The sequence below is a fragment of the Ceratotherium simum genome, chromosome 13, assembly GCF_057802395.1.
Source record: "Ceratotherium simum simum isolate JZ-2026a chromosome 13, ASM5780239v1, whole genome shotgun sequence".
Lineage (NCBI taxonomy): Eukaryota > Metazoa > Chordata > Mammalia > Perissodactyla > Rhinocerotidae > Ceratotherium > Ceratotherium simum.
Window position 1 is genome coordinate 5,529,356 of NC_141912.1, and position 27,101 is coordinate 5,556,456.

Consider the following 27,101-nt stretch of genomic DNA (forward strand, 5'->3'; position numbering starts at 1 on the left):
AAATAATGTGTTGTCTTGCTTCTTAATTTCTACCATTGTGGGAGTTTGGAAATAAGGTCAGTGTTGTTTTAATTTGCGTTTCTTTGTTTAAATACATTTTTGTATGTTTAAGGGTCATTTTCATATCTTTTTTTGGTGAATTGTCTGTTCATTTATTTTTCTCCTTTTTCTATTGAGTTTTGACCGTTTGTCAACTTTTAAAACTTTCTTATAGATTAAGCATATTATCTCTTTGTTGTAATGTTGCCAGAAAGATTTTTTCCTTTTTCTTTTTTTCAATTTTATAGGTAGAAGGGCCTTTGTGTTCACTTCTTTTTTTGTTAATGATTTTTAGTTTTATAATATTTTAGTCAGAGTTTAGTTTGTTATTTCTTCTTTATGGAATGTACTTATATTTTTATTGTGACCTAATATATGATCAATTTTTGTTAATGTTCTCTGGAAAAAAAGAACTTGAGAAAAAAGGGGACTTTCTTCGCTTTAGAATAAAGTATATTTTATATTATCATGGGATCAAGATACACATATATATATATACACACACACACACGTGTATATATGTATGTATATGTAATATTTCCTTTTATTATGTTGTTTAAGCCTTCTATCTTAGTTAATTTTGTGCACTTGGTCTTATACTAAGAATGGTATATTAAAGTCTCTTATTAGTGTTTCTAAATGTGTCTTTTGCATCTCCTATGGTTTTTTCTAAATAAAGGTGATTGCTTTTATTTGATGTGTAGATATTATAAGTAGTATACATTCTTGTCATTTGAAACTTTTAGAATTAATACAAGGTCTTCTTTGTCATATTTAATGTTTTTTTGCTTCAGTTCTCCTTTTTCTGATTTTATGATTGCTATGCTTGATTTTTTGTTGTTTTATTGTTTCTATTTGCTTGTTATACTCTGTCCATTCCTTTATTTTTAATGTTGTTTTAGGTATATCTTTTGTGTACAGCATATAGTTAGTCGGGTCATGCTTTGTGACCAAATTTAATGTTTTTGGTTTTCTTCTCTTTTAAGAGGTGAGTCAATCTCATTCACATTTATTGATATGACTGGTACTTTTGTCGTAAGATCAACTCTGTCATAATGTTTTGTAGTTATATTTATTATAATTCTTTCTCTACAAGATATGTTTTCTTTGCTCTTGAGTTAAATTTTTGTCCTCTTTATAAAGGTTTATATTTTTGTTTTAATGGTAACTTTTATATTTACACCTTTTTAAATGCCCTTGTTCCACTGTTTTCTTATTTAACTTATCTAGTTTGTCTTGGATCTACTTTAACTATTACCTATTATGTATAAAATAACCAATGAGTGTATTCCACTTTCCACTTTGATTCTCTCTTGTTCCATTTTTTGTTACCTTATTTCTATTTTGTTATGACATATAACAATTGTATGTTAATCTGCCAACTTAATCCCTAGCTTTGTTTTAGTCTCATATCTGCAATTTTCTGTGTTAATATGTTATCCATCAGGTTTTTTTGTTGTTGAGATTTTCCTAGTTATCTCTTGCCTTGAATAAAGCTCATGCTTTGGTGAATTCTTCAAAAAGAGCTCATTAATGTGAAATTCCTTATTTTCTTGTTTGTTTAAAGCTTTTCCTATAGGCTTGATACTCAAAGGCCAGCATTGTTGGATATGAAATTCTTGGTCCAGACTTTTTTTTTGTTAAATTGTTTGAAAATGTGGCTCCATTGTTGCCTTGTTTTGGTGTTGTTTTTAAAGAGTCTGATGCTAGTCTAATTGCTTCACCCTTCTAAGTTATTATTTGATCTTTTTGCCTGGAGGCCTTGAGGATTTTTATTCTTCATCTTTGAAGTCTGTTTTACTAGGGTGTATCTTGTTCTTGGTCCTTCCAGGTTCCTTTTCTCAGGTATCCATTTTATCTGGTGCCCATTAGTTATCTTCCACAGTTTTGTTTTTCCTTTTTCAGGACCTCCAATTATATAAATGTTATTCTTTCTTGGCATGTCTTCCATTTCCACCACTTTTCTCTCTGACCCTTCTTCCTTTATCTCATTGTCCTTTTCTTGGGTGTTTTCTTACTTGTCTTCAATGCCTCTTATTAAATCTTCATTGAGTTCATTATCCCTTGTGTGCTGTGTAGTTTAGACTTTAGTTCTGAGGTGACTTTTTTCTTCTATTTCTTTCCTGAGTTCAATCAATTTTCTTTTTATTTCTTTCTGTTTTTCATCCGTTTTTGTTCTTAACGTTGAGTTTCGTACTCAAGCAATTGTTTATATCCTCAAGTGCTTGTTTGAGCATATTTAATTTAGTTTTCAAGTATTATCTTACATTTTTCATCTGTTTCTTGATTTTCTTTTTTTGGGAGGAGAGTTAGATTTTCATCAGTTGAACTGTTTTGAATGTATTTCTTTTTTTATTTTGGTAATAATTCTTTATAGTTTTATAAAGAATTTTCTTCTTTTTTTGTGGATTTTTGGTTGATACAAAGATTTTGTAGTTCTCTTGTACCTTTTCTCTTCCTATAGCAAAGCTCAGAGTCTTTAGTGGAATTTTTTGGTGGATTGTAGGGAATGGTTTAGTAAATCCTCTAATGTTTTAGGTTTTTTTAATCTTGTGGAACCCTAAATTTTCTCTTTTACTTCCTTTATTCCTCCCCACTCAGTTATTACCTATTTTGAAGTTTGGGTACTCTCTCTTTCATGCTGAGGGCATGGTGTTTAATAGTTTTGTTTTTTTCGTTGTTGTTCTAAGTTATTTTTAGAGGAAGTATTGAAAGATGAAGACTTTGGCAGCTGCATTGTCTTTAGCTTTCATAGGAATAATTTGAGTTCTGGGATAGTAGAATCTTTTTCTGAAAAGATTTTTGTTTGATTTTGATAGGCACTTAGAGGAACTACCAGTCTAGGATTGCCTTAGTCCATTTTCACAGCCTGAGCTTCTCTCTATTGCCAAGATAATGTGACACCTGGCTGCAAGTCTATACAAGAACCGGTTTACTTTTGTATTCATTCTTATCATGAAAATAAGTCCTTTAGGGCTGTTTATCTGACATCCCAACTTGGTCAGGCACTGTGGGCTTTCACTTTGGCCTCACTTTGCCATGGTACACTGTCACAACCAATGTTCAGTTTTTCAGTTGATATACTGGCTAGGCAAATATTCTCAGTATTTCTCTCCAGCTTCGTGCTGGGCTTTTTTCTGGCTTTGTGCTTTCTTATAGAGTTTTGTTTAGTAATTCCTCTCTATTGTGTTACTTCTTCAATGCTTTTAAGAATTTTTGTATATTTTCATAGATTTATCAGGAGGTTTGGTTCTAATTATCCAGCCCAATATTACTAGAAACAGAGGTTGATTCATTCTTTTATTAAAACATTTTTTATTTTGTATTTCACGGGACTTCAGGTGGAAAGAATGATAGATTCATTTGCTCACTTCTCCATCTTAAGTTAATCTCCTAGCAAGTAAAGATCTGCTTTGTCGTTAAAGATGGGGACACTTTATTTTAGTAGTAAAGCGGCTTATGACTAATATTAGCTGTGGTTAATAATAGTGATTGTGATGATAATGAAGACAATTTATTTAGCCATTACAATGTGCCAGGTACTCTATGCTTTTCATGCATTATTTTATTTAATTATCATAAAATTTCTAGTATTATTGTTCCTACTTATAAATCGTTACCTGAGGCTTTGCTACCGTATCACTTTCCAGAGTTTATCTGGACAATAAATGACAGAAGTATGTTTCAGGCCCTGTCTTGGGCTTTGGAGATACAGCATTAGCAAAGTCTAGCATGTTTTGTGGGCTTTATAGGATTTAATTCCTAGACTATACTTTCTTACGTAGTCTCAGGTCCCACTGTAAGGACATAGTGGGATGGTCAGGAGTTTAATTTTAGAGCCTGAAAGCCTGATTTACTGTTACTTCCACTAGTATTGAGGACAGTGTCTCTTGTGAGGAAATGACTAAGTTAATGCAAAAGTAAAATGGAGAGATTATCAAAGATTAGAAGAGATTCTCCATTACATGTAGCATAGTGCTTTGTTCAAAGTTGATACTAAATGAATGTTAATTTCAGTATGTTCATTGACTATAAGACTGAATGGATTTTATTCCCACATTATGTTTTTTGATATAGACTGGCGAGGATACTATTTTTATTTATTTATATTACTCCTCTTGATTTACAGTTATTTGCTGGCATAAAGGATGGAGAAAGCCTGCAGCTCTTTGAACAAAGTTCTCGCTCTGCCCATAAACAAGAGACACATACCATGGAGGCCGTGAAGCTCGTAGAGTTTGACCTTAAGCAAACACTTACCAGGCTTGTGACACATCTTTTTGGAGATGGTAGGTACTCAAATGCTTTTGTCTTTGGGGGCTTAAATATTTGACAATGACCATCTTCGTGAAATCATTAAGGATAATTGTGTCCAGATTTTTTGGTCTAAGTTACAGCTTAATGGTTCAGGTCCTTAGTGAGATAGAACTTATGAATTTCCTGGTTCATTCTGTTTGAGGAGCAGAAGGATATGAAAATGGGATTAGCTAGGGAAAGAAATATGATTACAGCCTTTTATAAGAGTGATAATGCTTAAGATCAGTGCCATCAATGGGGAGAAAGTGTACAAGCTGATTAGTGTTATTGTATTACTATATTATCATTAGGTCAGACTTGATCAATGGGGCAAGATTCTTAACCATGTGAAAAAACCAGTGGAAAATTTTACATATTGACATACTTATTACTACTGTCAACAGCAAAAATATGAATTTCCTGGAGGAAAAACAATATTTTTAAGACCTGAACTCTCACTTTAGTCACTTGCCCTCCATTATTTCTCCAAGAAAATAGTTCATCTGTAATGTCCTCCTCCCCCTCCAACTATTTCTGACTTACTTGAGATAATATTTTGTTTGTTTTTAGGAGAGTGTAAAGAGAAGGTTAAGAGATTTTCCTTAATTGTGACCTACATTTAAAAAATGTTTAGAAGATAGACCTAACCTAGCATGGTTAGGATTCTCTTTTATTCTCTTATTCTTGTGAACTTTTTTAAGAACAGCTTTATTGAAGTACAATTGACATAAAATAAACTATACATATTTAAAGTGTACAGTCTGCTAAATTGACATACAATACACTGAATGTATTTACACAATTCTATAAGTTTGACATATGTATACACCTGTGAAACCACCGGCAGAATCAAGATAATGAACGTGTCCATCACCCCAAAAGGTTCCTTCTGTCCCTTGGTAATCTCTTCTTCTTGCCCTTCTGTACATCTCCTCACCCAAGGCAACCAGTGATCTACTTTCTGTCACTATTGATTAGTTTGCACCCTCTAGATTTATATAAATGGAATCCTATAGTGTATACTCTTTTTGTTTTTTGTCTGGCTTGTTTCACTTATAATTATTTTGAGATCCATCCATGTTGTAGTGTATATCAATAGTTCATTCCTTTTTATTGCTAAGCAGTATTCCATTTCATAGTTTGTTTATCCATTCACCTATCGACAGACATTTGGGTTGTTTCTAGTTTTTTGCTATTACAAGTAAAGCTTCACATAAATAAAAAAATAAAAAGCTTCACATAAAGTGCACAATTCATGCACAAGTCTTTGTATAGACATATGCTTTCATTTCTCTTTGGTAAATACAAAGGAGTAGAGTGGCTAGATCATGTGGTAGGTGTATTTTAACTTTCTAAGAAACCACTGAACTGTTTTCTGAAGTGGTTTTACCATTTTACATTCTTTCCAGTAGTGTATGAAAATTCCAGTTGTTCTGCATCTTCAACAACTCTTGCTATGGTCAGTAATTTTAATTTTAGCCATTCTAATAGAAGTGTAGTGGTATATCAAATAAGCATTTAGCATATACAAGAACTTTTCCAAAAAAACATGTAAAAATTAACCTAAGAGAGAAGTGGGTGAACACGAAGATGATAAATGATGTAGCTAGCATGACTAATGAATTTATGAAAAGATGCCCATCCTTATTAATAATCAGGGAAAAGCAAATGAAAACTACCATGAGCTATCCTTTGTCATTCTTCATATGTGAAAAGAATTTTCAAAACCTAACATTTGTAAGTGTTGACAAAGATATAGAAAAATAGGATGTAGTCTGAAGTCCAGGCCTTTTATGTAGGAGTCTTAGTTACCATTCCCTCCGCTGGAACTTGAGTTGTCACTTACTGCTCTTGATTCTCCTCTACTTTTTCACACCTCCAGATTTCCCCTACTTTTGTGTGAACTGAGATATGTATATAAAAGGATTCTTGTTATAATTTATTAAGACTCTGCTGCCCTGTTTTAGCAAAGTTTGTTAGAATATCTTGACTGCTGTATGGTCAAATGCATAATTCATGTACTATTTAAGAAACCACTAAATAATCCTATATATATTCTTCTTTTTTTTTTTTGAGGAAGATCAGCCCTGAGCTAACGTTCATGCCAATCCTCCTCTTTTTGCTGAGGAAGACTGGCCCTGGGCTAACATCTGTGCCCATCTTCCTCCACTTTATATGGACCGCCACCACAGCATGGCTTGACAAGCGGTGCCTCGGTGTGCACCTGGGATCCGAACCCGGGCTGCCAGCAGCGGAGCGCGCTCACTTAACCGCTACACCACGGGGCTGGCCTTATATCTTCTTTATCTACATATATTTTTTAAAAGAGTACATCAACTTCATACTAGCATCTTTTTCTAGGTGGCAGAGAATGGCATTAGGGAGGGAGGTACAACCCAGGCTTCAAGTGTGTTCATAGTGTTTTATTAAAACAAAAAATATATGAAATAAAATATTACAAAATGTTTTGATTTGATCAAATTGAACAGTGGGTGCATGGATGTTTGCTAATTTTTATTTCTTTTAGTTTGAAATATTTCATATTAAAATGGTACAATGTATTAGTGAAATAGGTTTCAGATAGAGATTGCTGATGCCAAAATCCTATTATAGCCAGCTTCTGTTTACTTTCATTATAAAAGAAAGGAATTGTGATACTTTTAGTAGTAATATAATCTATTTAACACTGGAATGCAGAGAGATGGATTGTGTTGTTCGGGCCATTTTCGAGGCAGGTTATGGTAGAAGGGATTCTAGTATTTTAGGGAGATAGCATTCTGTCTCTAGTAGCTTTACAAAAAGATTCAAGATTGTCTGAATTTTTCCGTTGTCAGTTGTTCTTAGGCCCTCCTTATTTATGTCTCACCACACATTTCTGTCATGAAATGATTTACTGTTGTGAGGTTTCGAAAGTGCCTCCTAGTTAGATAACTGAGTGGTTCTGGATAGGCAGGTAGCCTCCTTTCTCTAATGACTAGTATTTGTGTTTCTCCTATTACTTTGCTATTTTTCATTCCTTTCTAACCCCCTCCCCTTGTTTAGTCCCCTCAGCTTCTTCACTTGGATAATTCTTACTTATCCTCTACTGTCAGCTCAGATGTCCACCATCTAGGAACCTTTCCTGGAGCATACATTGAATTTCAGAGGAGGTGTCTCTTCTATGTGCTTTTCTAAACTCTCTTTGGGAGTGTGTTTTTACTTTTCTCAGCAAGAAGCACCACTGGATTTCCACCACGTTACAGGCATCACAATATTGAATAAGGTAGACATAATCCGTCCCTTTAGGGAGCCAGGAATCTTAATGAATCCTCTCACAGGAAACATAAAGTGTTATGGGAGCACATAGGAGAGGCACCTCCTCTGGTTTTTGCATGTGCTCCAGGAAAGGTTCCTGGTTGGAGGACATCTGAGCTGACACGAGTCATTGAGAACTATCATAAAGCAGTACAACATTAAGGAATGAAGAAAGGAAAAAGAGAAAAATGGTTAACAGAACAATCTCATGACTGCTGAGAGATAGTAGTGTGGAATCTGAAAATTAAACTTAAATTCTCTTTCATCCGCTTTCTCTGAAATCTTGAACAGGTCATTTAGTGCTGTAGGCCTCTGTTTTCTAACTTTTAAAAGTTGAGATAATAATACTTGCTTCATATGAGAATAAAATGAGATACCGTGTGAAAGTTGCCTTGTAAGAAGAAAATATTGAATAAATGTGTAAATATGAAAAAAATAAAGGAAGAGGGAAGAGAAGGAAAATTAAGACAGGGCAATAAAAACAGGAAGCATATGAAGAAATAGGAACATAATCAAAGTGCGATAGTTATGGTTGATTTGTCTTTATTTTCTCTAATGAAATGAGATGTAGCTTTATACCAGACTCTGGCACAGCAGTTAAATTGGTGTTGATGGTAGCCTTAATATCTTCTCTGAGCACCAGCAAATATTTTCAAAAGTAAACAATGCACTAGACCCTGTATGGATTGTAAGAACTTTCCCAGGGGCCTTGAGGATACACATTTCTCTGAATATGGTCCTGGACTTTCCTTTGTTTTATTTTTAATATTTGTCTTTGAATAGCTTTTAAAACTGTGCATTGAGGGCCGGCCCCGTGGCTTAGCAGTTAAGTGCGCGCGCTCCACTGCTGGCGGCGGGGGTTCAGATCCTGGGCGCGCACCGACGCACCGCTTCTCTGGCCATGCTGAGGCCGCATCCCACATACAGCAACCAGAAGGATGTGCAGCTATGACATACAACTATCTACTGGGGCTTTGGGGGAAAAAATAAATAAATAAAATTATTAAAAAAAAAAACAAAACTGTGCATTGAGTTGAAGGTTTCCAGGTGGCAGTCTTCCTGATGTAAAACCATTTCTGCACTGTTTGATTTTTCTGACTGTGATGCCTGTGTTCACATGGTGGGCATGGCATGCTCATGGTCAAGAATTAATCATCTTAACTTTGGAAACAGCAATAAAGTTGTAGCTTCTCTCTTTCAGGTAAATGTCTGCTTTATTTTAAAAATGCTATTGGCCTAGATTTTTAAGTTTCAGATTTCATTATAGATCAGAGTTGCTATTTTATAAATCTTCAAATTTGCTTTTTGTTTATAAGACTGAGTCAGCAGAATTATGGAATGGCATTAAAATAAAAAATCCACCTGCTTGGAAAATACATGTTGTTCATGTGCACTCAAGTCTATCTGTGAAGAAAGCCTTTTATTTTTTCTTTCCTTTCAGCCACGATATCATTTTTAACTCCATTCATATAGTAGCCAAACACCCGGAAAATCCTTAAAGAGACATTAGCCACACATCTTTGCCTAACCCCGGTGTATCTTTGCCGTGTGTATTGCTATGGGAGCGGTCACCAGAAGGGCGTGTGAGCTTGTCCCCAGATGTTTGCATATTTGTAACATCTGCTAAGATGCTTCTCACGGGAGATGCTAAGCAGAGTGGAAAGGTGACCCAAACCCAGGCCCATTCTATGAACTACAAGGGCGAGGATATTATAGAAAACAGGTGCTGTGTGCTCCCATAGCGTTCACACTGAATGTTAACAGCTCCCTCAAGACTCTTGGCTGTTTCTTCCTCACTCTGAAGAGAAGTGCCATGTTCTTACTTCAGGCATTTCAGAGGGTCATTTAATTTATTTTTTGGGGGGGTGGGTGGTGCTAGTTTCTGAACAATGTCTTGGTAAACCTGTCTAGGTACAAACAATCTGGATGTCATTTAGATTAATAATAGCAATAATAATGATGACAATGACAATAGTGATAATAATTAATACTGTCAAATGCTGTACTACGCACTTTTACAAGGATTTTTTTGTTTTGACCTGCATCTATGATGTAGATATTATTGCAATCCTATTTTATACGTGAGGGAACCTTGACACAGGGAAATGAATCAGTCATACATCACTTAATGATGGGGATACATTCTGAGAAATGCGTTGTTAGGCGATTTCATTGTTGTGGGAACATCACAGAGTGTGCTTACACAAACCTAGGTGGTGTAGCCCCATGCGCACCTAGGCTGTGTGGTACTAATCTTATGGGACCACGGGCATATATGTGATCTGTCGTTGACCAAAACATAGTTATGTGTGTATAGGACTGCCATGTGAATGTCACACAGCTGAGAAGCATTTGAGGCACAGTTTTAGCCCAGGCAGTCTACCTTCCAAGCCCATATTAGAAGTTACCTCTTTTAAAAGGATAGAAAGAAATCATTCTAATAATATTTCTGAGATTGCGAGGCCTACGAAAGCCATGATGTTGAAAAAAATTGGGCCTCTCCCTAGGTATTGCCTTCTGACTCTCCTTACTCTGACTCCCTACAGCTAGCTTGGGATAAAGCCCTATTTGCTACATCGTATTCAGTTACATTTTGGATGCCAAAGATCGTTTAACAACTTCAAATTCAATCTTTCTTTAATTGGTTAATAAATAGGAAATGCCTCGGTGGGCCTCAGAATTATTCAACTCTTTTTATAGTTGTTTTTATGGTCTAAGCTTTTCACTTTTTTTTATTATTAGTGTTGTATTCCTTTGTTCTTGAAAAGCAAAATTAAAAATTAGAACGCACTATTTCCTTGTGGCAATTTGTTGTTATTGCAGCTGCTTTAGTTTTAGGGTTTTTTTCCCTCTCCAAAGCAGTTTATTATTTTCTGCTAACATTTCAATTGCACCAGCACCCTAAGGCTTTTATAAGAGAAGTTATCGTTTTAGAATTAGAAATAAAATAACCCTTTAGACTATATTTGTTCTTGTGGAATTCACTGTCATTTTTAATATTTCGAAGTTGTTTCCCTTGTACTGTGAACCATATTTGGCAGATTATTTCTTTCAGAGCAATATAGAGGTTTAGGATTCCTAACATTTTAGTTTCACTTTCTATCCTTCAGGGTTTCACAGCCCTTCTTTGGCATAGTCTCTTTGCGAAACATTAGAATTTCCGTTTATATGGTATTGGCCTCATAGCACAGTTTAGATGAACTAGTCTGAAGGAGAAATGGATTGTGATCCTCTTCTGTTGACTAGATATGTCACTGTGAGCAAGTCATGTCTTTTCCCTTTTGTTTAAAAGCGAAAAAGGCTTGTGGTCATTCAGATGCACCTCCCAGTATCCCCTCCAACGACCCTGGCCATTGGGAGTGCAGATGGCCTCCAGCTGTCAGCTTCGTCGGGGATTGCCTCAGCTTTGGGCAACCTCTTTGCCTAAGGACATGCCCTTCCCAGGGCTGCCCACATCCAAAGACTGATTGTGGCAGGAATATAAAGGCCCAGCATTTTGTCCCACCACCCCACCATCCCACCACCTCACCACTCCACCACCTCACCGCCCCACTACCCCACCTCTGGGAAATTCTGATGGGCTACATAAGCTCTAGAGCTCTGGCGAGGTTAAGGCTTTGTTGGACCTGATTGCAGTTCGTTGACTTCTCCCTTTGCCCCAACTTGCTGCCACCCTCGTCCTTCCATAGGTGATGATTCCCCCCAAATCACCAGCTTGTCAACCCAACCTCCACAGGGACCTATATATGGTCCCATCCAACCAAAACATTCTAGGGTTCTGTATTGTGAATGTTGTTCTTGTCAAAAGTGAGGTCAGTTGGTAATGGTAATGAAGATCCCGTGTCTTCCATATCTTTCCATATTTTTCTCTATCCATGAATCCCTGTTCATATAAATGAAGTGAAAGTGGTTGAGAATAATAATTAGGTTCATAGTTGTTAGTTCAACTTTGTTTTTGAAATTGAATCAAGTTAAAAAATTTTGAACATGTTGCTTTAATTAATTTTTAAATCAGCTCTTTTGGGCTGTCTGGTGTTGTCTGATTTGGAGAGGGTTATCTTTCTTAGAGTACTCCTAGAAAGTGAAGTAGCAAAGCAGTTGTTGTATTCAGGCAGTGTTGAGTTGCCTCTGCTCACTGTGGCCTGGATGTAGTCCAAGCAGGCTGCACTTTCATGTAAAAACTGGCTGATACGCTCAACCTCTCTTAGCTTTCAGTTCACTAGCTGTGAAATGAGGATATAGTATGCCTTGCATTGTGCCCAGGAGAGGTGCTCAGGGGAAATAGGACATCACCTTAGGAATCACGTGTAGAGAGAACTAAGACCCATTTTTCTTTAGATGTTTGGTGAATGGAAAAATGTGCTGGAATTGACCTTTCTGGCCTAAGGAGTTATTACAAGGAAACCTCTTGGGAGAAAGCTTGAGATAGCAATGATTGAATTGAACTGGAATACTTTTTCTTTTTTGCTGAGGAAGATTTGCCCTGAGCTAACATCCGTTGTGAATCCTCTTTTTTTGCTTGAGGAAGGTTAGCCCTGAGCAAACATCTGTGCCAGTCTTCCTCTATTTTGTATGTGGGTTGCCGCCACAGCATGGCTGACAAGTGGTGTGGGTCTGTGCCTGGGATCTGAACCCGAGAACCTGGGCCACCGAAGCAGAGTGTGCCGAACTCAATCACTATGCCACGGGGCCAGCCCATGAACTGGAATACTTTTAAGGAGCCTAAAACAGTCCATGATTCTATGGTGATTGGACAGAGGATAGCAAATAGGTTCCCTACTCTAGAGAAATAAGAAGTTGAAATTGTTTGGGGTTTTAAGTTAAGTGAAATAAAATTACTGGGCTGTGAGATACAGTGAAAAAAGTACTTAAAATTTTAGGGATACTGTAATCAAGCCAAGTAATATGCCAGGAACTGACCTGTTGCATACTGTTTCTTAGCCTTTCAGGTGGATGAGACATAGGCAACCTGGAAAACATTAACATCTATGGGAGAGGGAAAATTCCTTCTCTACTCCTTGTTCATAGAAGCTCAGTTACTTGATTCATTCCTGTTACTTCTATTCTGGCCTCTCTTCCAGCCCTAGCCTTATCAAGGGATAGATAATCAACACAAGCTCTGGAGGGATGGTTAAATGCATATTCCCAGGCCCAACCTCAGATATTCTGATCTGCATTTTAAGCAAGTGTTGGAGACAAATTCTGACGTAGTTCCTGGGTCTCACTTTAAGGAACAGATGGGGTGGACAAAGTACCTAATGTGTTCCTCCTGAGAATTTTCCGTATTTGGAAAATGAATGGCAACCCTTCCTTTGAACGCTTGATTTACCCTACTCGCTTGTTAAAGACCTAACTTTGAATTGATGGTCAAATCTACTCTTTCTGCTTTTCAGTGACTGCTCAGATTTTGCTGTTATGATCTGCCACCTTAGCCAGGTCAAGGTTGGTAGGAATTTTTTTTCTTATCCTTAGTCAGCTCACTGTACAAATCCTCCTGATATTCCAGACCATTATCACTCTCACATTTCCTAGTCCCTGTGAGAGGATAAGCTCATCTATCTCATCAAGAAAGTTTAGGTGGCTAGGTTTGAATTTTGTGTTTAACTGGCCTCGTGATCCCATTCTTCTAGATTCCCATTCCATTGTTTTCTCCAGAACCTTGTTTCCTCAATTATCAGCTTAAAATATGTTCCAGATTATATCATCCCAAGATAAAGCAAACAAACAAATGCCATCAATTAACCTTCCATCCTTCTCTGGAAACTTTTCTTTTCAGCCATGCTATCTGACATGTACCTTCCTATTGCTGCTCAACCCCAGCTGTGTTGATTTTAAGTGTTTCTTTTGAGGTCACAATTGACTTCCAAATTGTAAAATCCAACAGATTGAGAAAAGTGCTTATATGCTGACCCTTTTTGCTTAATTTTTAAAAATAGCTTTCAATAAACTAAACATTTTAAAGTGTACAATTTGATACATTTTGACATATTTATACACATATGAAATCGTCAAAATAATCAAGGTAACGAACATATCCATTACCCCAGAAAGATTCTTTGTGCCCCTTTCTTATCTCTCCCTACCCCCTTTTCTGCCCACCCTCCCTACCACACCATGCTTAGGTAACCAGTGATCTGCTTTCTGTCACTAGATTAGTTTGCATTTTCTAGATTTATGTAAATGCAATCCTACAGTATATATTCTTTTGCCTGTCCTTTTTCACTCAGTATAATTATTTTGAGATTGAACCATTTTACATTCCTACTAGCAGTGTGTGAGAGAAGTTGCTCCCTATCTTTGCCAATACTAGATACAGTCAGTCATTTTAATTTTAGCCATTCTAATAGGTGTGTAGTGGTATCTATTGTGGTTTTAATTTGCATTTCCTTTACGACTAATGATGCTGAGTATCATATGCTTATTTGCCCTCCATATACCTATTCTTTGGTGTAGTGCCCAAATCTTTTGCCTGTTTAAAAAATCAGGTTTTTGTCTTATTATTGATTTTTGAAACTTCTTTATATATTTTGGATATAAGTCTTTTATCAGATATGTGATTTGCAAATATTTTCTCCCAGTCTGTACCTTGTCTTTTCATTGTCTTATCAGTGTCCCTCAAAGGACAGTTCTTAATTTTGGTGAAATCTAATTAACCAAATTTTTCTTTTATGGATTATGTTTTTGCTGTGGTTTCTAAGAAATCTTTCCTAATCCAAGGTCATAAAGATTTTTCTACTCTCTTTTCTTCTAGAAGTTTTATAGTTTTCAGTTTTATATTTAGGTTTGTGATTGTTTTGAAAAAGTGTATATATGGTATGAAGTATGGATTGAATTTTTTTTTCCTATAGATACTTGGTCCTTTCAGCACTGTTTGTTGAAATGACCATCCTTTCTCCACTTAATTGCCTTTGTACCTTTGTCTAAAATCAATTGACCATATATGTTGGGGTCTATTTCTGGACTCTCTATTCTGTTCCATTCATCTTTTGTTTGTCCATCTTGATGCAATACTGCACTGTTTTCCTTACAGTAGCTTCATTCTAAATTTTGAAATCAGTTGAAGTCTTCCAACTTTGTTCTTCTTTTTCCAAGTTTAGTTAGCATATTAGCATTTATATGATTATTCACGTGACTTGGTTTAAATTATTATTTTGCTCTGTCTCTCTTTTTTCTTAACTTGGCTTTCACTGGATTAATTGTGGATTTTTTACTGTTTCATTTTATCTCCCTTGTTTGGCTTATTAGCTATAACTTATTTGGTGTTATTTTAGTGATTGCTTTATGGGTTATAGTATACATCTTTAAGTTGTCATGTTCTATCTCCAAGTGATATACCATTCAGGTATAGTATAAGAACCTCACAACATTGTACTTTCATTTTTTCCTTTCTGGCCTTTGTATTGTTTTCAGTTTTTTACTGCTATATATGTTATCAACTCCTAAATACATTGTGGTTAAAATGTATTTTAACCTAAATGTATTTTAACTCCTAAAAACATTTTTGTTTTAAACAGTTGATTAGCTTTTAAAGAGATTTAAATAATAAGAGAGAAAGTCTTTATATTTACCCAGGTAGCTATCATCTCCAGTGCTCTTTTTCTAGGTTTCCAACTGATATTTTTCTTCTGCATGAAAGACTGTCATTAATATTTCTTGTGATACAAATCTGCTAGCAGTGAATTCTTTCAGCTTTTGTATATCTTTGGTATAAAATAGCCTCTATCTTGCCTTTATTTTTGAGATATTTTCGCTGGGTAAAGAATTCTAGATTGAGGGCCGGCCCCGTGGCTTAGCAGTTAAGTGCGCGCGCTCCGCTACTGGTGTCCCAGGTTCGGATCCCGGGCGCGCACTGGTGCACCGCTTCTCTGGCCACGCTGAGGCTGTGTCCCACATACAGCAACTATAAGGATGTGCAACTATGGCATACAACTATCTGCTTGGGCTTTGGGGAAACAAAAAAAAAGGAGGAGGATTGGCAATAGATGTTAGCTCAGAGCTGGTCTTCCTCAGCAAAAAGAGGAGGATTAGCATGGATGTTAGCTCAGGGCTGATCTTCCTCACACACAAAAAAAAGAATTCTAGATTGATATTTTTTTCTTTTCAGTTCTTCAAAGATAGTGTTCCTCTTTCTTCTCACTTAGATTGCTTCCTGTGAGAAATCTGCTATCAACTTTGCATTTACCTTTGTTCTTCTGTACATAATGTGTCATTTCTCTTTGACTGTTTTTGAAATTTTTTCTTTGTCGTTGGTTTTAAATAATTTGATTATGATTTGTGTAGATTTAGTTTTCTTCAAATTTCTTGTGTCTGAGGTTGGTTGAGCTTTTTGGATCTATGGGTTTATATTTCTCATCAAATTTGAGAACTTTTGCTAAATAATTTCTTCAGATATTTTCTCTGTTACTCCCCCTTTTGGGAACTCCAATTACATGTATATTTGCTCACTTGAAATGTTTCCACAGTTCACTGATATTCTGTTCACTTTCTTTCAGTGTTTTTTTTCTTTTATGTTTCATTTTGGATAGTCTCCATTGTTATATCTTCAAGTTCACCAGTCATTTTTTCTTCAATGTCTAATCTGCTGTTAATTCCATCCAGTGTTTCTTTCTTTCTTTTTATTTTGTATTTCATTCGTTTCAATTAGAGTCTTTTTTATATCTTTTATGTCTCTACTTAGCATTTTAATCTTTCCTTTAGCTTTTTGAATATATTGAGCACCATTATCATGTATTTTAATGTCTTTTTCTGCTAGTTCTATCATCTATGTCATTTCTTGGTGAATTGCTATCTATTTTTCTCTACTTTGTTTCTTTCCTTCTTTGCATGCCTGGTAATTTTCTATAGGACCCAAACATTGTTAATTTTACCTTGTAACACATTGGATACTTCTGTATTCCTAATAACATCTATGTGCTTTGTTCTGGGGTTACTTAGAAACACTTGCATCCTTTTGGTTCTTTTTTTTTAAGCCTTATTAGACAGACCTAGGGTAGTGTTTTAGTTTTGGGTTAGTTGTCCCCACAACTGATATAAGCCCTTCTTAGTACTGTAATGGATAACCCATGAATTCTGAGGTTTTCCACTTGGCTGTCGGGTATTGGCACTATTCTTGGTCCTTGTGAGCTCCTGGTGTTATTCCCTCTACTTCTTTTGTGTGGTGTGTTCCCTGGCCTTGGGTGGTTTCTTCAACACATATGTACTGACTGTATTTAATTGAATACTAAAAGGGTGTCTTCTGCAGATCTTCAGAGTTCTGTCTCTAAAACAGCTCTCTTCTCTCCTTCACCATGTCCTCTGAACTCTAGCTGCTCTGACTTGTAAGACTCCCAGCTGTGTCTCCTCAACTGGGGAAGACTTCTGGCTCTTCCTGCGTTCTCCTTCCCTCCTGGGGCAATATTAGGGCTCATTTCTCAGGGATCGTTGTCCTTGTTACCTGATGTCCAATGTCTTGTGTGGCATTGTTTCATATATTTTGTCTGTTTTGTTTGTTTTTTCACGTGGAAAGGTTAAACTGGTTTGTTATTCCATCTTGTCCAGACATGGAAGTCTCTCTTTTTCATTTTACACTTTGCCTACTCCTTCTCTTAGATAATTTTTTCTCCCATTTTTCCATTACTCTCACTCTCCTCTTCTAACTCCTTTCTTTTCTTATTTTTCTTATACCTCTGTCATCACTTTCTTTCACTTCTTTTCTGATGATGCTTAATGTTTGCGACAGGAATTCTTTGAAACTAGGGGCTAGTGTTTCCTTCTCAAAGCAGAATTTGACTGGGAGATGGATAAAATTCTAAAGGTGCATTGTTTGGATTTGGTTTACCAAAGATTGCCTTATGATTTTTTTTAGAACAAATCAGTGAGGCGTGCGTTCATGTATCTCTTAGGAGATCTGAAACATACTTATTTTAAAATCTCAGGTTTTTTTATAAAATTAGTTTCATCTGGAGTGAGTTCATGTTCAATTGTTGGTTTTGTTGGCTGCTTTACTTAGCATTAGATTTATTCATGTATTTTGGAATTTTCATTTGCAAGGTCATATTCAGTGGAAGATTTTTGTTTTTGTTTTCCTTCTTCTTTTTGTTTCCCTCCCTCCTGTCCTCCCCCACTTTGCTTATTTCTCCCCTCTGTGCTTTTGCAGTTGGTTTCACCTAGCCCTCTAGGCTTGAAATCCAGAATGAGGTTTTATAGGGGTCTGTCAGATGTTCTAACCAGCACTGATTTAGGGGATATGGCAGATCCAGCAGCCAGGGCTTAGATCTCTAAGCCTACGGCTCTTCAGAGCTACAGCCCCAAGGCTGTATTTGGTGACAATTTTTGTCATTCTTCATTTACCAGCATGGAACTTATTCCATCCCAGCATATGACTTCAACTTTTTAGCCTGTCTCAGATCCAAAGCCAGCAGTATGTTATCTTGCAGAAGACAAGCTCCTCTTCCTGGTTGTAGACCCCGAGCCCAGCAGCCCTGTGCTATATCCTGTCTCACTGTTTTGCCTTTCTGTTCTGTTTCTGGCCTACGGAGGTATTGCTCTTATCTTTGAACTTAGACTACGCCTTTTTGATTTTCTCTTTTTTATCATATCCATCGTTGTTATATGTTAGAAGAACAAGGAGATTGACGGTGCCATGTTCGACTTGAAAGAGCACTTTGCATGGGCAGCTGAATTAGTGTTGTTTTTTGTTGTCTGCTCCAGTGGAGGGCAGCATAGGGCTTTGTTGTCTGACACACTGGATTTGAATTCTGGTCTTCGCATTTACTAGCTACGTAAACTTAGATTAGATACGTAAACTGTTTCAGCCACAGTTCCTTCATCTGTAAGATGGGAACAATGGTGATTATTGTGCAGTGTTTTTACCAGCCTTACATCAGTGTAAGGATTACATTAAAGAAGGCCATGTGAAGTATTTAGCACTGTGCCATAGTAAATTAACAACAAATGTTGATTACCTTAAGAATGCAATTTAGAAATGTTTATTTTTCTTCATATTTTTATTAAAAGGTGAGAGATATTTTAGATTATGGTCTGATTTTCAGTGACATTCAGTTCAGGAATCACCCATTGAGTATTTATTAGGTGTCAGGTACTAGGCTAGGTTCTTTACACACTTTTCCATACTGGATTGTCACCAAAACCCTGTGAGGTAAGTATTATTCTTATTTTAAACAAAATTGAGGTCGTGAGAGGTTAAGTAACTTGCTTGAGGTCATATGGCTGAAAGTGGTAGAGCTGGGATTTGGTCCTAGATCTGTGATTGCTCTTCCCATACATTATGCCCAACCCACCCAAGTCTCTGTGAACAAATTTGTGGAGGGTGGAGTGTGAGGCTTCTGTGTGCAAGGCTTGTCTGTGTAGTCATCGTTTGTGAATGGTTCAGGAAGAAGATGGAGGACCAGAGGGCCTGTAGCTGTTGCTCACTCCCAGGCCAGGTTGCTGTTAGGCTGTCCTCTCTGCTCCCTGTGTAGCCGGAGAGTGGTCACTTATCCTAGTGCCTCTGATCCCATGCCCAAATTTAGAATGAGGGGCCATTAGATTGTTCTATACTCCATTTCTAACCTCATTGTGAGGTGGAGAAGTGATAATACTTAAGATCCAAACCCTAATTAAAAGGATTCCTGGGGGCCAGCCTGGTGGTGTAGTGGTTACGTTCACGCACTCTGCTTTGGCGGCCCAGGGTTTGCGGGTTTGGATCCCAGGCGCAAACCTACGCACCGCTTATCAAGCCATGCTGTGGCAGGTATCCCACATATAAAGTAGAGGAAGATGGGCCAGACGTTAGCCCAGGGCTAATGTTCCTCAGCAAAAAGAGAAGGATTGGCAACAGATGTTAGCTCAGGGCTAATCTTCTTCACCGATAAAAAAGGATTCCTGTGAATAGGAGTCCCAGGGCAACAGCCTGAAACAACACTTTAACACACTGGTCTTTCCACCAAGCAGAAGACTAATAGCTGTGGGATCAGTTACACCATTGCCAATGGTGAGAGAAATTGCAAGCCTTTTGTTTTTCCCCTTTTACTCTGTGTATGTCTTAGCAAAGGGAATCATTGTGGCTGAAATAGTGCCTACATCCTTTACTGTGTGCCATGGAGGTCCCATACCAGAGGATTTTATTACCCTCTTTCCCTCTCTGAGAGGGAAAAGGTGGTATTTAGCATTAACTTTGTAGTTGGAATGATTTTATTCCATTTAGCAGTCTGCAGTACTGGACTCGAGGGTGTGTGGCTGTGTGGACACATAGGATATATATGGCACACTAAAGAGTCACAGTGGTGACATTGCCAGATTTGTAAGGCCCTAGATGTGGAATGAATTGTTAGTTGTGAATGGCTTCATGGTACTTGTGAGGGGGGCTTTGGAGATGGAGTCAGCATTCATATTCCCACATGGATGTTTCAGGACTTTCACGTGCCTCCTCTTCCTCCTTATTGCCAGCCATGCAGTTACTCAGTCCAGAAGACACTCTTTTCCTTTGCTAGGGGAGAGATAAGAGATGCAAACAGACAGCAAGGGCAAGGAAGGCAGCAGGAACTGGGGAATCTTGTCCCTGGTGCTCAGCTATTGCATTAGCTAAGTGGGAGCTGTGTATGGAGGTCAAGCTGGGTGATCTTTTATCAGCAGAGCCTTGAATCTTCATTCAGGACCTGAGCTCTAGTTTGACTCACTAATTAGTTGTGCGACCTTGGCCCCCTTGAAAAGTATTGAGCTGATGAGAGTGCAAAATTGTACAACTCCTATAGAAGACAATTTGGCAATATTTATTAAAACTATAAAAGAATTACTCTTTGACCCAACAGGGTATTTTGTTGCAGTGTCATTTTTCGTAGCAAAACATTGGATATAGTCTAAGTATACATCAGTAAGGGACTTTTTATATAAACGTGGCATAGCCACTTGATGGAACACTATGTAGGAATAAGAAAAGGAATGAGTAAGTGCTGTGTGTAGTCAGGTGGAGAGACCTCCAGAACATGTCATTAAGTGAAAAAAGCATAGTGCAGAATAGTGTGCAGAGTATGCTGTATTTTACGTAAGAGAGGAGGGAAGATAGAGATACATGCTTGTATTTTCTTACATCTGGCAATAAAAAGGAAACCCTAGAAGTTTACCTCTAAGGGTCCAGGAGGAGGTGGGTAGGGTGGGGACAGGGATGTAAGTGAGACTTCTCACTGATACTGTTGTGCAGTGAGATGTATCCTCTTAACAGTGTTTTGATTTTGAACCCTGTGAACATAATACCTAAATTTTTTTAAGAAAGCTATTAGAATAGAGCAACATTGAGAAATCTGAAAAAATGCCTGTATGCTGCTTGCTACATATTCAGTTTAAAGGGCTGTGGGTCTTACTTAAATTAAACGGCAGCAGAAGAGATGGAATTGTCAGGTGCCTTTGACAGTGATGGCTGGGTGCTTTCCCTAATTAGATTGTGGTCATCTAGGATGATTCAGGTTTTTTAAGAATTTATTTTTATCCAGAGAGCACCCTCCATCCTTTTTCTCCTCCACCTTGCTTTCCTTCCTTGGATGCATGCTGCATCCTGCGCAGAGAAGCAGCACTGGTATCAGAGCGCTACCTTCTACTATTTCTCTGGTACCAACTGAGGGAAAACCTGTTGAAAAGTTAATGTCCAACAGCAGTGATTAATTGTATATTTGTATCATTAATTTTTAAAATTAAATACAAAATTTTAAAATTTAAAATTAAATACAAAATTAAAATACAAAATTTTAAAAACACTTAGGCATTATTTTCCATTAGATATATAGTATGTATGCATTTAATTTTCCTCCATCATCTCAGTAAGAGATTAGTCTAATGCATAATGAATCCATATGATTTGGACATATTTACAAAAAATTTCCCTCTATTAATATATAACATGAAATACATAGTTTTTAGTGTATTTTTTCACTGACTCCTGATACTTGATATGTGAAATAAGCCATACACAACGTGGTTTTGAGCTGGTTATTCAGTATCACATCTTTTAATACAAGATGCATGTCAAGATGCTTTTTCACCAGATATAATAATGCTTACTATAATTTTGAGGTTATGGAGAGAAAATAAGACAACAGTGTATTTTGGGGGTAATATAAAAGTATTCAACAAATGATTCCACTACCAGTAATTTTTAAAAAATTACTATTAATGTGTCAATGTTGCTGAAATTTAAATTGTTAGAATATATAAAAGAATATGGTGTTTTGGCAAAAATTACACATTATTCTAATATAATTTACTTTCAAATAATGACAAATTATGCTTGAAGTACAGCCATAGGCTTCTCAAAAATGGAGTTTTGTAGATTTTGGCTTTTGCCTGTTAAATTGAAGGAAGCAAAATTTAAGCATTGAAGAAGTCCTTAAAGTAGTGAAACAAAGAAAATGCGTGGTTTATGGATTCAGCATTCTTTGTAGGGTCATATGTATTTAAAAAGGAAACGTTTAGCAAAAGATCTGAGGAAGTGAAAAGGATTAAAAACTTCCCAGCCTTATTAGACAAAACTTTTGCCAATCTGTGTTTTCTGTGATGTTATTATCAATGAGTTCTGCTCCACAGATTGTCAGTATTAATCGTTTTCATGGGTTCTGAAAAGCTTTGGCTGACTTTCCTGCCTTTTCAGGCCTTGCTGTGGGTATCTTTCAGCGTGGAACAATTACTTTTCGTTACTGCTGAAAGAGACACTTGTAGGATGATCAAGCAAGAAGAACTTGAGGGCCTTGTGGCTGAGGTCTTAAACCAAAAAAGAGCAACCCTTGGGTTGATGTAACCAACATATGGGCATTTTATCTTAAGAATTTATTCAACATTAAAAAATTTTAATCCAAAGTTATAATTTTTTCTAGTTTCAGAAGTGGTAAAGCAAAAGCCCCTCAGTAAAAAGAAGGTTCCTGGAAAAGGGGAGAAATCGTCACATTACTTTTCAGTTCAATCCTTGTGCTTTGATGACACCATCAGTACCAACAGCTCAGATGGGTGTGTGTAAAGAGGGTGCTGTCTCTATGGAGGCTCAGCTTCCCATAGACTTTATGCAGTAGGGGTTTAGTTTGGGCTTAATAAACATTGATATTCAATTACTTTAATCAATACTTGGGATTATTTTGAGGACTTATATCTTAAAAATTCTTTCTCTCTGACTAAGGGGAACTTACGATTTTACAGGTGTGAGATATAAAGCTATGTAAACTAAGCTGTTTATTTAGCCTGTCCAAGGAATAAAATAAAGACATACAAAGAAAATTTGTGTAGACCTCACCTAACTATGTTCCAGGTACTTAGGTGATGTTTAATTGTATGATGATGAAATTACCATGTTAACCCCGAGTACTCCTCTTGCTTTTGGTAAAATTTAAGCCATGTGTGAAAAGCTATGTGCACAAAATTTGTTTTTCTAAATTTTTTTCAGAAAGTGATTTGTGCTTACCTGCCAGGAGTTACAAAAAAGAGTGATAAAAATTGTTTTGTCTGCCAGTCCTTCTGCACTCAGTTACATAACCCAGGGCTTCACACATTTCTGTTTGCAAGCAGGATTGTCTCTGGAGATTTTGAATAAAAATATTGGTAGGAGATTGCTGGTCCCAAAGATGGACAGTCACACAGGTGTATAGATACCTTCTTCTCAGAATATAATTGAGAATAAGCAATTGCTCTGCACAGAGGAGCTTCCATACAGAAAAGTCTGGACTACTCAGGAGATTTGTACACATTTCTCCAGTGGCCTGCAACAGGGCCAGCTTTTTTTCTCAGTTAGAAAAAATGTTGGCAAAATCTACACAGTAATGAAAAGGAATGAACTGTTGATACGTGCAGTAACATCGGTGAATCTTAAAATAATTATACTGAGTGAAAGAAACTGGACAGAAAAAGAGTACATTCTGTATGATTCCATTTTTATAAAATTGGAAATGCAAACTCATCTGTAGTGACAGAAAGGAGATTAGTGGTTGCCTGGGGATGTGGGGGGTGAAAAGAAGAGGTGATTGTTGATGGACAGATGGATAGAATTACAAAAGGGCACGAGGAAACTTTTGGGGGTGATAGATATTTTCATTATATTGATTATGGTGATAGTTTCGTGGATGTATACATATGTCAACATTTATCAAGTTGTGTACTAGTTTTGTGCAGTTTAATGTTTGACTGTTATACCACATTTACAATAAAGGGGAAATGTATTACTATTGTAAACAGAAATCAACTGTCGCTTGCCATACACAGCAAGTAACTAGGAAAATAAATGCAAATAAAACAAAACAATGAAAGAAAAACCTACCTTCTTCTATGTAATTTGGGGCATAGGAAAGGCCCCCATGTTTCATAATTCCGTTCCCATCTGATTTTGATTCTTGAAATATCTTTTTTGATGGGCAGGGAATTATGTTTTAATTGTCAAGAGCAGGAGTTTGAGGAATCGGGCAGACTTGGGTTTGGCCTAGTCATCCGCTAACTGTGTGCCTTTGGGCAAGACACTCATCCTTTCTAATAGTTTTTTTCCCTATATGTGAAGTGGGAGGATAGAGGCATAGTATGTATTCAATAAATGGAAGCGGTTTTTGTTTCGCATGTTGATTTCCACAAGGTTTAAAATGCAGATATTCTTGGGCGAGAAAACACAATATTTTAAATTCATAGAGGGGCATTTTACTGTGGAAAATCAGAATCAGGAGTGTGGCCTGAAAGAAGAAGAGAAAGATCATTACACAAAGTGGAAGGAACATAGTGAGGGGCCGCAGATGGTTTGTCCAATGCCCGCGTTTGTGTGTTCCTCACAGTGGGAATCTAGCACTAGGTGACCTTCTCGTCTGCTCTCTCCGCTTTCGGTGCCTCCACTCTGTGCAGGCATTAATTGTTTTGAATTCGTTAGTCTTTTCCTTTGTTAGATAGTAATATCATTGTTCATAGTGCCATATTTCTGATTGCTTATTGAGAAATTCAGTCTGGCATTTAGGATGTACTTTGCTTGTTTAGATGTAAGTATATCATTCATCTGTAGAAAAACTTTTTACGTGTTTTGCCTAAATTTACTTGATAGATCTTATTTTATTTAACTTTATTAGCTCCTATAAACTTAATTAAAAATTAATACATATACTTATGGAAGTGAAAGTTGATTAGTTTAGCCTAAATTGGTCATATTATTGATATGTAAGGTTTTTTTTTTTTTTTGTAAGGAAGATTAGCCCTGAGCTAATATCCAATGCCAAGCCTCCTCTTTTTTCTGAGGAAGATTGACCCTGAGCTAACATCCATGCCCAGCTTCCTCTACTTTTTTATATGGGACACCACCACAGCATGGCTTGACAAGCGGTGCATCGGTGCACGTCCGGGATCCAAACCCACGAACCCCGGGCTGCCAAAGCAGAGCACTCGCACTTAACTGCTAGGCCACCAGGCCCGCCCCGATATGTTTGTAAGCCCCCATAAGTTTGAAAGACAATATGTAAGTTTGAAAGATAAATATTTTTTCTTTAACTCTGAGAAGATGTCATTTTCACTTATACGAAATAGCAGACTTACTTGCTTTTCTGTGATCTTGACCTAATTTTTTCCTCTGCCAGGTGGTTGCAAGGATTTGACAGGTGATTGATTTGGTTTTAGAGGGTCTTGGAACTGCACAAAGTGTTTTTCATATTGGAAAAGACATGCCAGTTTTTCACAAGTTTTAAGATTTATTGCCTCCTCCTAACGTGTTGTAAATTAATTTGTTTGCTATTTATTTTACTCAGAATGTAGTAATTGGTGTCATTAGCTGAAGGGCAAATTTGATCACAAGAAAGGGTAGACTGCCTTTTAACACTCTGTTTTTATTTGGCTTCTTTGCAGGACTGGACATTAGATGGGTAGACTGCTACTTTCCTTTTACTCATCCTTCCTTCGAGATGGAGATCAACTTCCGTGGAGAATGGCTGGAAGTTCTTGGCTGTGGGGTGATGGAACAACAGCTGGTAAATTCAGGTAGAAAAGAATCCAGCATTTTATTTACAGACTCTCTTGAAAAACGCTCTTCTCATTTAACTTCATTTACATATGCATTTACATCCTCCTGTAGGGATAGCATCACCATCTTTCTCCCCTCATGTTGCCCTCCAGATTTACCTCTGACACTTAACTCTGGAAGGACTTAATTGCTCCCATCTAATTTTGCACAGGCTTCTTGTTTTTGAAGGTCTTCCTTGTCAGCACTTACGAGTTGGAGCTGTACTCGTGATTTCCTGTTTGTTGCTAGGTTGCTTTGTAATTGCCCAACAGGCATTTGATGCATGTCACGTGAGTGCAGTTTGTCCTCCAAAGTATTTAAGAACAAAGCCAGTTGATAATCCTGTTTTGTTCTTATTGCATTTAGAATAGTGCCCCAACTTCAACAGATATTTCATAAATACAGTAAAACACAATATAAAAATACTTGAGCCTGAATCAACAACGGAAAAAAACCTGGGAAAGTGACAAAAATGTGGAGATTAAACAACATGCTACTGAACAACCAGTGGATCATTGATGAAATTAAAGGAGAAATCAAAAACTATCTGGAAACAAACGAAAAAGAAAATATGCCATACCAAATCATATGGCATGCAGCAAAAGCGGTCCTGAGAGGGAAATTCATAGCGATACAAGCGCACCTTAACAGACAAGAAAAAGCCCAAAGAAGCAACCTTAAATTACACCTAACAGAACTAGAAAAAGAAGAACAAACAAACCCCAAAGTCAGCAGAAGGAGAGAAATAATGAAAATCAGAGCAGAAATAAATGAAATTGAGACCAAAAAAATAGTAGAAAGGCTTAATGAAACAACGAGTTGGTTATTTGAGAAGATAAACAAAATTGACAAACCCTTAGCCAGACTTACTAAGAAAAAAAGAGAAAAGCCTCAAATAAATAAAATTAGAAATGAAAGAGGAGAAATTACAATGGATACCACAGAAATACAAAGGATTATAAGAGAATACTATGAGAAATTGTATGCCATAAATTGGACAATCTAGAAGAAATGGATAAATTCTTAGACTCACACAACCTCCCAAACTTGAACCAAGAAGAAATGGAGAATCTGAATAGTCCAATCACAAGTAAAGAGATTGAAATAGTAATCAAAAACCTCCCCAAAAATAAAAGTCCAGGACCAGATGGCTTCTCTAGTGAATTTTACCAAACATTCAAAGAAGATTTAATACGCATCCTTCTCAAACTATTCCCAAAAAATAGAGGAAGATAGAATGCTTCCTGAATCATTCTATGAGGCCAACATCACTCTGATACCAAAACCAGACAAAGACAATACAAAGAAGGAAAATTACAGGCCAATATCGCCAATGAACATAGATGCAAAAATCCTCAACAAAATATTGGCAAACTGAATACAGCAATACATTAAAAAGATCATAAACCATGATCAAGTGGGATTTATACCAGGGACGCAGGGATGGCTCAACACTTGCAAATCAATCAACGTGATACACCACATCAACAAAACAAAGAAT

The 27,101-nt window shown here is 36.9% G+C and overlaps 1 protein-coding gene across 8 annotated transcripts in view; it reads left to right on the forward strand.

Annotated features, from left to right (window-relative positions):
- The window catches only part of FARS2 (phenylalanyl-tRNA synthetase 2, mitochondrial), a 516,049-nt gene that overhangs the window by 158,081 nt on the left and 330,867 nt on the right, over positions 1-27,101 (forward strand). For all 8 annotated transcript variants that reach the window (XM_087437946.1, XM_087437948.1, XM_087437949.1 and 5 more), the window contains 2 exons: positions 4,169-4,328; positions 25,447-25,578. In XM_087437946.1, the coding sequence (XP_087294072.1) occupies positions 4,169-4,328; positions 25,447-25,578 (292 nt within the window). The remainder of the gene's footprint in view (positions 1-4,168; positions 4,329-25,446; positions 25,579-27,101) is intronic.